Source organism: Nicotiana tabacum, chromosome 17 (genome assembly GCF_000715075.1).
Source record: "Nicotiana tabacum cultivar K326 chromosome 17, ASM71507v2, whole genome shotgun sequence".
Taxonomy (NCBI): Eukaryota; Viridiplantae; Streptophyta; class Magnoliopsida; order Solanales; family Solanaceae; genus Nicotiana; species Nicotiana tabacum.
The window spans coordinates 141,962,828-141,973,932 of record NC_134096.1 but is presented as its reverse complement, the minus strand read 5'-3'; the positions used below and the strand labels follow the sequence as shown (position 1 = coordinate 141,973,932).

Sequence of the window (11,105 nt, the reverse complement as noted above, 5' to 3'; positions counted from 1 at the left end):
AGGAGGAGGTGATGGTAACAAAGGTGGTTGCGTGAAGGGGGAAGTGGTGGTGGAAGAAGACGCAAAGGGAGGGATAAAATAGGGGTTGGGCCATAGGCAGATCTATGATTTAAATATTACGGGTTAAACTTTTAAGGTTTTTAAAATTGAACCCATTATATTTTTAAAGTTATGTGTTCACACCTAACATTTTTATATTTTTTAATGAATCTTTACATATAAATTTTTACTCCGCATCGAAAAGGTTCTAACACTACATTAGCCTCTGGTTTGGGCGGTCCACCACATCAGAATTTCAGGCTACCTAGGATGTGTTTTCATTGTGGTGGATCAAAAATATACTTAGGACATAATGATCCTTTTCGCACTAGTGAAAGAGCATTTTTGGTCATTTTTCATATTATTTAAACACGAATAATTCAGTATTTCAAAACAGGTTGCCGTTTGATAAAATTTAAAAAAAATAAATTAAATTAACAATTTTGAAAGTCAACTTATACGACTTGATATGGGACAAACGAGGTAGTCATTAGTAATTCTTCCTTCAGCAATAATATCGACCACTAAAGGTGAAACCTTACCCCAATTCGATATTATTACCAAATAAATAAAGGCATGATAAACCCATCAGTAAACTAACTTGTCTTCACTAAATGGGTGTCAGAATATAATTAATCCAATATTTATGTGATTTCTTCAACTTGTCCTAAGATTGAAGGTTGAGTAGGTTATATAATTATACTGAAGGGTCATAACAGATTCAACCAAGTATAACCCGTCATTTTTTTTTTGACTTTTTGGTTAAAATACTAACCAACAAGTTGATTTTCAACCCATTATCTGAATGTCTAAATTAAAGCACTCAATAAGCCACCCAATTCTCTTACAATAATATTAAATATACTGAATGAAAAAAATGAAAAACTCTGGCCCAATCGTAACAAGAAATTAAAATTAGTCTACATATCTCATGAGTGCGTGAATATACAATGACTTGTGTATTGGGTGACCCAGTGTACGGTAGATGACTTGTGTTATGACTCACTACGGCGCCACACATTCATATTAATCCTTAAACATCTTTGGACTACTTGATCGTGAACATGACTCGTTACTTTTACTTAACTTGCTCGGACTTGTTCAACCTTGACCCGGACTGATTTCTTTGTCTTTGAGATAGAATGAAGATTATGTGGGGCATTGGAGCTACAACTGTCAAGTAAAGTTTCCACTTGGTTCATGTATGTAGTTGGAATTACGAAGAGTAGAAATACCCGCACTTTCATTGTTTCACTTGGTTTTGAGGAGCTTTGGTTGGAGCAAGACGCACTTTACAAAAACAAAAAAAAATTAGTTTCAGTCCTTTCACTAAATTTTTTAAAAATATTCATACAACTATATCGCTTATAAAATAATAAAATAGACAAATTTCTAAAATAACTAATAATTAATTAATAATCAGATAAAATGTTGTTTTATATGGAGTATTAGATTAAGAAAATAGCACCGTCGCTAGAAAGCAGCCAGCTGTGAATGAGCAAGGTTTGATCTGTAATTGGTACAAAGCAAGTTGGTTATTCCTTGCATTGATTGAAGTGATGATCAGCTCGCATACTATCCCTCACCTAACTCATATTACTATGAAGTTCATTACTTTGACTTATCTAGATTTTGTTCCAACTTTTATTTATTTATTTATTTATTTAAATCCGCCCATAATTGTCCCCGTAAGAGATTCAAATGTAGTTTGTGATGAGTGTCTGGTAAATTCTTTTCTTTCCACACTCTATTTTTGTGATGTTGAAACTTGTAATTAGAATCTTAAGCGAGAGGTCTTCAAAGATACAATAATTGTTAAACTTTTTCAAATAATATATCAATGAGCCTTTATGTTTTTATTTTACGATTTAACCACTATAAAAAAGATTAGAGGAAAAAGTGAGTTTTTCAGTCTCAAAAACATAATATAAATATAATCTCGACGTGTCACGTCAGATTGCAAATATGTATTAAGTTATAAGGCCGGAGTCTTAATTAGTTATGAAACGAAACTACATACAACTAAATTGAACAATGTATATTCTATCTGAACACAAAAAGAAAGGGAAAAAAACGAAGAAGAAGAAGAAAACATTCATGCTTAAGCTGAAGCAGCTCTAGAAGCTACGAGTTCGATCGCTATTTTAATAATGATAGTATGCAAAAGACACATACTTTGCTTGAGTGCCTGTACAGCTTGGGGTCAAGGACACATATGGTTGGCACTCGTCGACTTTAATTCATTTTAGAGTTACGAGGGTCTTTAACCTTTCTAATCGCTATTCCCCGTCATCTTTATACTTCCTCCCGTCCACTTTAATTACTACTTTCGTTCACTTTTACTATATTTTAAAAATAATTTTTTATTTTTACTTGTTATTTTTTGTATATCAAGAGAATAATTTTTTTTTCCTGTTATATCCACAATATTAATAACTCATTTCAAATCATTTTATCAAATTCATTAAAAATATGCATCAATAATATGAGTATCATGATAAATTATGCACTTCATTACCATGATATTTGATTTTTTTGGAGTAAAAGTGAATGGAGGAAATAATTTTTTTGGCCTTTTTCTTGTTGTCTATATTATTTGATTTTTTCAGATATCAAGAAAGAATTATTTTTTTTTCAAAATAACCCCTGGAATTAAGAGTGTAGGAGTATTTGTTATAATGTCAATGAATAAATTAAGATAAATTTAATCAACTTTATTGTTAATTAATGTTAAAAATTGAATTCTTCAATACGTGTGAAAATAACCAAAAAAATAATTAAAGTGAACCGTATAGAGCAGGATGAAAAGCATTACATTCCGTGAAGATTTTGCTGAAGTACATTTCATTTTAGGGTTTAATTTTGTAACACTGATAATATACTTACAATTTTTTGTCAAATTATTTAAAAGTAAATAACAATAAACATTATAGAAAAACGTGAACCAGAAAACTGAAAAAAAAGGGTATGTAACGAACGTCATACAACTTGTACTGTTGGATATGTGAACAACCTCCTTGTACTTCCAAGTTACGAAACGAAACTACATACACTAGCTAGCTTGGAACCATAGTCCACAGACAGTGACAGCGATAACAGTCCTCTTCTACGTGCAACAAGCTAAGGGCTATAGAAATCAAATAAATAGGAGCAGTATGTATCCATTAATATTGCATTAAACACTCTGAACTTCCAATCGTACACACGAAAAAATTGATTATATTTCAAAATCAACAGCTGGCATACTTAATGATACACAACAAATTCAATAATTAAGAGGAACATTTGGAGGAGAACATGCAAATTGGGAAAACGTAAGTTCCCATCACTGTTTAAGGACATTTGCGGGTGTTGTTATGAGTAGTAAGGTTGAAGTAGCAAGGGCAAGCTTCATAATTGCCTGAGGTCCCTGGTGGCACGCAGTGGCAGGTACGGCAGCAACTTCCACAAGCTCTGTTGCATAGATTTGGCCGAGATGTTTCACTGCACCTATATTTACAAGCTCCTGTGCAATCTGTAACATAATCGAATTCAGAATTTAGAGTTATTGGATTCAAAATTATCGTAATTTAGAAATTTGTACATTAATTTGTCGTGGAGGAAATATATAAATGTTATATATATTACCTAATGGCTTTGGAGCTTGAGGGCTTGGTGCTGGTGGCTTGCTGCTATTTCCCTGCATCAATATTCCAAAATCAAACGTTGTTACAAGATGAAAGAAAGTTAAAACATGACATGGTATTTGAGCTTTTAAAAAAGAGGAACCTGTTGAAGGGCATGAGTGAAATGGACAAGCACAAGTGATGCAATAAGCAAAACAGCGAACGCCTTTTGGAATGCCATTGTTTCAGATACTAAAAAGAAATGGGGTAGCAAGGAGAAAACTGATTAGAGCTCTGAAATCTGAGCTGGCCTTCACTATGGATGTGAAGTAAAGAGAAGAGTGATGTATTTATAGCACAAGAAAAGATGTACCATCCACCCTATACTTTCTTGGGGTGTGAACATCGTGGGCTTAAGTTACACATATTTTTATCGAGTTGAAGTGTTTATCTCACCACTAACTAAATTGAAGTGTTTAACATACAATTTATGTCAAGTTCAAGGGGCTATAATGGTATTTAGCCTTAATATTTCTACGAGTGATGTAGAACAAGTACTAGTCGATACATTTGGACCGTAAAATTAAGGTTCGCAGGAAATTGAGACTAATATGCTGCTTGACCAAGCTTCTTTTGAGCCAAAAATATTTTTTTTTGGTCAAAAATATTTTTTTTTCTAAAATTAAGGTATTTGGCCAAGCTTTTGAAAGAAAAAAAAGTATTTTTGAGGAGAAGGAGAAGCAGAAAAAAATATCTTCATTCTAAAAGTACTTTTTGAAAAATACTTTTGAGAAAAATACATTTAGAAGTAATTTTTTAAAGTTTGGTCAAACACTAATTGCTGCTCAAAAGTATTTTTTAAATTAATTAGTCAAACAAAAGCTGCTTATCACCAAAAGTACTTTTGAGAAAAACACTTTTGAAAAAAAAAACGCTTTTCAAAATAAACTGATTTTTCCAGCTTGGCCAAACTAGCCATACATGTTTTTGTTTGTCGAGAGGACTTTAGAATGGTTACAACTTTTGATTCGAGTGGATTTAAAAGACAGTCAAAATAGAGACGTCGATCTTTCTTATTGATCTAGCCCCAGTCAGTGTTGGCCGTCTTTGGCCTCAAAATTCTTCTATTTCAACCACCGTCCGGTCTACTACTTTTTCCTATTTCTGACAGTACTTTACCGTAATTCTATCTTTTTATGTGGTCGTCTTTATGTTTAAGTCCGATATTTTGCATTTTTGTTACTGGTTTTCTAAGATGATTTAGGTTGAATTCTATAATTTTATGATTTAGTTTCTAAAAATACATTTTTGGGCCTAGCTACGACTTAGATAAAAAAATTTGAAGAAATACAATTTTATTTTTCATAATTTGCGATAAAGCAATCACTATAACTACTCCTATTCTTTATTTATATGCTACTTGCCGAAGTGCTGTTATCATTCATTCTCATATTAACGTCATTTACATGTTTCCCCAAAATCAACTTGTCTCAGTGATGATGTGCAGAAAGAAATGGGAAGTAGCTTCGAAAGTCGCACTTCCAGCCTAGCTTCCCACCAGACTAGATTCTTGAAAAAGAGTTTATTCGATTGTGTTCTTTTTATATACATTAACAAAAGAATGTTAAACTATTACTGTGTCATACAAAAATATTAAAAATAATTGTTTACATAAAGCAAAATATATAAATATATATAATGCGCACAGATTACCTTCTATAACATAATTTGTTGATGATATTAAAAATTATATTATTCCGTATATATATAGGTTAAATCCAGTGTAAATACAGTAGAAGCATAAGGAGCATCTTGCAGGATTTGCTACCGCAACTTAGATAACAAGCACATAATTTATGACATAATCTCCCAAGTTGCATCTTGCAGGCTCTTGTTGATCGATATTGGTATTATGTTAAAGAGAAGGAAAAGGTCCGACCGAACGATCGAGAATTAGGTGGGGTACCTTGACTAAGGATAAAGCCCATGAGTTGGAAGGGCGATTGTCGGCTATGGGAGCCTGGAGGAACAGTGGTGACACGAGCATTATGCGGTCGACGATAACAGACTGTATAAAGGAGGCTGTGAGAGAGGTGTTAGGGATCTCGATGGACATCTCTGGCAGGCACAAAGGAGACTGGTGATGGAATGAAGGGGTCAAAGGTAAAGTGGAAGCGAAGAAGGCAGCATACCTAAAATTAGTAGGGAGCACAAGTGAGGAGGAGAGGAGAGCGTGCATGGAGTAGTATAAGGTAGCTATGAAGGAAGCCAAGCTAGCGGTCACGGAGGCTAAAGCTGCAGCCTATGGCCATATGTACGAGGAACTGGGAAAAAAAGGCAGAGAGAAGAAGTTATTCCGGCTGGCGAAGACGAGAGAGAGGGAGGCCCGGGATTTGGACCAAGTGAGATGCGTCAAGGACGACGATGGTAGAGTATTGATGGAAGATGCCCAGATTAAGAGGAGATGACAGACTTACTTTCATGAACTTCTGAATGAAAAAGGTTACCTTCTATGACATAATATGTTGATGATATTAAAAATTATATTGTTCCGTATATATAGGTTAAATCCAGTGTAAATACAGTAGAAACATAAGGAGCATCTTGCAGGATTTGCTACCGTAACTTAGATAACAAACACATAATTTACGACAGAATCTCCCAAGTTGCATCTTGTAGGCTCTTGGTGATGGATGTTGGTATTATGTTAAAGATAAGGAAAAAGGTCTGACCGAGAATGACTGAGAATCAAGTGGGGTGCCTTGACTAAGGATAAAACCTAGGAGTTGGATGGGCGGTTGTTAGCTATGGAAGCCTGGAGGAACAATGGTGACGCGAGCATTATATGGTCAACGACAATAGACTGTATAAGGGAAGTTGCGAGAGAGGTGTTAGGGATCTTGACGGTCGTCTCTGGCAGGCACAAAGAAGACTGGTGGTGGAATGAAGGGGTCCAAGGTAAAGTGGAAGCGAAGAAGGCATCATACCTAAAATTAGTAGGGAGCACAAGTGAGGAGGAGAGGAGAGCGTGCATGGAGTGGTATAAGGTAGCTATGAAGGAAGCCAAGCTGGCAGTCACGAAGGCTAAATCTGCAGCCTATGGCCGTATGTACGAGGAACTGGGGAAAAAAAAAACGGAGAGAAGAAGTTATTCCGGCTGGCGAAGACGAGAGAGAGGAAGGCCCGGGATTTGGACCAAGTGAGATGCATCAAGGACGATGATGGTAGACTATTGATGGAAGATGCTCAGATTAAGAGGAGATGACAGACTTACTTTCATGAACTTCTGAATGAAAAAGGGGATCGGGATATTGTGCTAGGTGAACTTAAAAATTCCGAGAGTCACCAGTAATGTGGGTTGGCTTGGATTACTTAGTGTTGCGCGCCTAGGAGGGCAGCGCGCTTTGGGATGCGGAGGAGCTATTATCGTCCAGCTCCCTAACCTAAAGCGGCACCGGGTTTGGACCGCAGGGAACCGTAGCATGGGGGGACGTCTAATCCTTTTGCCGCCGCAAGGCTGGCTAATACCTATCCAGAAGTTTTCGCAACTCAATCATAGATGATGGAATCATCAAAGATTTGACCTTTTCGAACTCTGTCCGTGACTTTGGGGACTGCAGGCGCATCAAGGTTGAGGAGGTCGTGAGAGTTATGCATAAGATGAGTAGGGACAGAGCGACCGGGCTAGACGAAATTCCGATTGAATTTTGGAAGTGTGTGGCCAGAGAAGGCTTGGAGTGGCTGACCAGGCTGTTAATGTTATTTTTAGGACGAAGAAGATGCCAGAAGAATAGAGGTGGAGTACGGTGGTTCCGTTATATAAGAACAAAGGTGATATCTAGAGTTGTAACAATTATAGGGGTATCAAATTACTGAGTCATACTATAAAAGTTTGGGAGAGAGTGGTTGAAGCGAGGGTGAGGAGGATAGTATCTATATCCGACAACCAGTTCGGGTTCATGTCGGGTCGTTCTACTACGGAAGCTATACACCTTATTAGGAGGTTGGTGGAACGGTACAGGGAGAGGAAGAATGATCTGCATATGGTATTCATTGATTTAGAGAAAGCGTACGACAAGGTTCCTAGAGAAGTTCTGTGGAGATGCTTAGAGGTAAAAGGCGTGCCGGCTACCTATATTTGGGCAATTAAGAATATGTATGATGGGGCAAAGACTTGGGTCAGGACAGTAGGAGGCGACTCTAAGCATTTTTCGGTTGTTATGGGGTTGCACCAAGGTTCTGTGCTCAGCCCGTTCATATTTGCCCCGGTAATGGACGCGTTAACACACCATATTCAAGGGGAGGTGCCATGGTGTATGTTATTCGCCGATGACATAGTTCTGATTGATGAGTCGCGAACCAGTGTTAACGAGAGGTTGGAGGTCTGGAGACAGGCCCTTGAATCTAAGGGTTTCAAGCTAAGAAGGACGAAGACGAAATATCTGGAGCGTAAGTTCAGCACTGAGCCGAGGGAAGTGGGCGTGAAAGTGAGGCTTGAATCACAGGTCATACCAAGTATTGACAATTTCAAGTATCTTGGGTCGGTTATCCAGATAGGAGGGGAGATTGACGAGGATATCACACACCGTATTGGGGTGGTATGGATGGAGTGGAGGTTAGCATCTGGAGTCTTGTGTGATAAGAGAGTTCCACCGATACTCAAAGGTAAGTTTTACAAAGCGGTGGTTAGATCGGCCATGATGTATGGGGTTGAGTGTTGGCCTGTTAAGAACTCATATATCCAGAAGATGAAAGTAGGAGAAATGAGGATGTTGAGGTGGATGTACGAACACACTAGGATGGATAAGATTAGGAATCAAGATATTTGGGAGAAGGTGGGCGTGACTCCCATTGATGACAAGATGCGGGAAGCGAGGCTTAGATGGTTCGGACACGTACAAAGGAGAAGCCCAGATACTCCGGTAAGGAGGTGTGAGCGGGTGACTTTGGAGGGCACGAGAAGAGGTAGAGAACGACCTAAGAAGTATTGGGGAGAGGTGATCAGGTAGGACATGGCGAGGCTTCAGATTTCCGAGGACATGGCTCTTGATATGAAGTTGTAGAGGTCGAGTATTAGGGTTGTAGGTTAGGAGGTAGTTGAGTCTCCTTTACTTCGTACCTTTGTGAGGCTAGTCTGGTAGGGTTTTTGTCAATGTCAGTTAGTGGCATTGTTGTGTCTTACTACTCCTTTGTTTACCATAGTGCCGGGTCTATGTAGTCTATCGCCTTTTGCTTTGCATCTAATTTCTCATTTCTATGATGTTATTTTTTCTATGATTTCTATTGGTGATACTAATATTGTCTCTTTTTGTCTTCTTGAGTCGAGGGTCTTTCGGAAACAGGCTCTCTACTTTCTCGGGTAGGGGTAAGGTCTGTGTACATACTACCCTCCCCAAACCCAATTAGTAGGATTTCACTGGATCGTTGTTGTTGTTGTTGTTATTTAAGTTAAGATTTGTGATTATGACAAGTTCTTAGTTGAATTATTGTTCGATTATTTGGTGTAAACTTGCCTGGTAATGATTTATTCATTTGGACGAATAAATTACAGACTTGGAAACTAGCACTACTTTCTTTTTGCTCGTTTCAAATTATGTCCTCTGGGAAGAAATTTTTATATTATACTCCATATTGGTTATATGTGACTAAAGCTTTTTTCTTTTTTGTCAATACCAATTTTATCAACTCTTTTTCTTAAAATTAAATTCACAGAAAATTAAAATATCTAATCCAATTTCTTAGAGCTCGTTTGGATTAGCTTATTGTAAATAGCTGATAAGGTTGAACTATTGAAAAATATTTTTAAGTGGTAAAACTGATAGACGTACTGAAACTAATAATAAACAGTTGATGTGTTTGGTAGAAAAGTGCTGATAAGTTATTTTTTTTAATTAAAATGACTAAAATATCCTTAACACTTTGCAAAAGATTATAAATTAAATTTTTTTTTTGTAAAGAAAAAGATGAACAACGAATATGGAATGAAAAGAAAGTTAGAATTTTTTTTTTGAGAAAAATATTTTGTGTATTAGAAAATATTATTAAGGATAAACTAGTAAAAGACTTGGTCAAACTAAAAGTGCTTATAAGCTAAAAAGTCATAAGTAGGGAGTCACAACTTATGACTTATGACTGATTTTAACTTATAATCACTTGGCTTATAAGCACCTTGGGTGTTTACCAAACGCGTAGATAAGTCAAAAGGTACTTACTTACAAGCGAGTTACCAACTTATAAGCTTAGCCAAATATCCTCTTAATATCCACTGTAATCGAGATGCAAATATTAATTAATTGCATAAAAATACAATGATAGGATCAAAGAAAAAACTCTATAATTAAATTAGGTCAAATAATGTCGGACATGATATTTTACGAATTACAAGGGTACACTTTACTAATGAATAATGATAAAACTCTACTTTCTCTCATAAAGTTGCTAAAAACTTTAGATTACAAAGAGAATCTCAATTATTGGGTCATCTAAAATATATTACAAATAATTGTAATATTTTATTTATTACAATAAAATATATTGATAATGATAATTTCTTGTACTATCAATCTATACATGTAAAATCATATTACATCTACGTTAAGCCGAGGCAACCCCAGAAACTAGGAGATATCCATTTTTTTTCCCTAGAAGAGTTTACATAATTCAAAGTTGATAAATTAAACGGCAAAGGGCCAAATATATCTTTTTATTTTTGAAAATGGTCTAAGAATACTCTTCGTTATACTATTGGGTTATCTATACCCCTGCAGTCATATTTTGGGTTCAAATATACCCCTCATTTAATCGGAGGGACACATGTCATCGTCTTGTTGGTCAATCCTAAATATCTCCTAATTAATTAAAAAGACTCATTACCTATACCCGAAAAATATTTTTTTTTTGGGTAAAAACTGGAAAAAAACAAATTTGTTTCTACTAAAAACTGGAAAAAACGAAATATTTTTTTTCCCCAGTTTTTTACAAAAAACAAACTGCTTTAAAAACACTAAAAAATATTTTCTAAAATAATTTTTTTTGTAAAAACTGAAAAAAAGCTGAAAATTAGTTTTCTAAAGCAATTAAAAAGTGGAAAAAACTGAATTTTTTTTTTACTAAAAACTGAAAAAAACGAAAATATTTATTTTCCAGTATTTTACAATAAAACTACTTTAAAAGCAATGTTTTTGTAAAAAAATGGAAAAAAAAATATTTTCGTTTTTTTCAGTTTTTAGTAAAATTTTTTTTAGTTTTTCCAGTTTTTAATTGCTTTAGAAAATTGATTTTCACCTTTTTTGTTTTTCAATTTTTACAAAAATATTATTTTAGAAAATATTTTTCAGTTTTTTAAAGCAGTTATTTTTTGTAAAAAACTGGAAAAAAATATTTTGTTTTTTTCAGTTTTTAGTAAAAAAGCATTATTTGTTTTTAGTTTTTACAAAAAAAAAAGTTATTTTTTCGGGTATG

The 11,105-nt window shown here is 35.3% G+C and overlaps 1 protein-coding gene across 1 annotated transcript; it reads right to left on the bottom strand.

The window, feature by feature from the left end:
• Window positions 1-3,173: 3,173 nt before the first annotated feature.
• LOC107801590 (snakin-2) lies at window positions 3,174-3,985 on the bottom strand. The gene is made up of 3 exons (XM_016624935.2): window positions 3,808-3,985; window positions 3,667-3,718; window positions 3,174-3,553 (listed from the first exon to the last, which is right to left on the bottom strand). Exons 1-3 carry the CDS (start codon window positions 3,883-3,885, stop codon window positions 3,372-3,374), a joined length of 312 nt encoding a protein of 103 aa, XP_016480421.1. The 5' UTR covers window positions 3,886-3,985; the 3' UTR covers window positions 3,174-3,371.
• Between the last annotated feature and the right edge of the window lie 7,120 nt (window positions 3,986-11,105).

Bases quoted from the DNA above. Each gene is read 5' to 3' on its own strand.
- LOC107801590 (XM_016624935.2), bottom strand. From the start codon at position 3,885: ATGGCATTCCAAAAGGCGTTCGCTGTTTTGCTTATTGCATCACTTGTG. The intron at 3,719-3,807 runs GTTCCTCTTTTT...ATATTGATGCAG, and splicing joins TCACTCATGCCCTTCAACAG to GGAAATAGCAGCAAGCCACC. The intron at 3,554-3,666 runs GTAATATATATA...ATTATGTTACAG, and splicing joins TCAAGCTCCAAAGCCATTAG to ATTGCACAGGAGCTTGTAAA.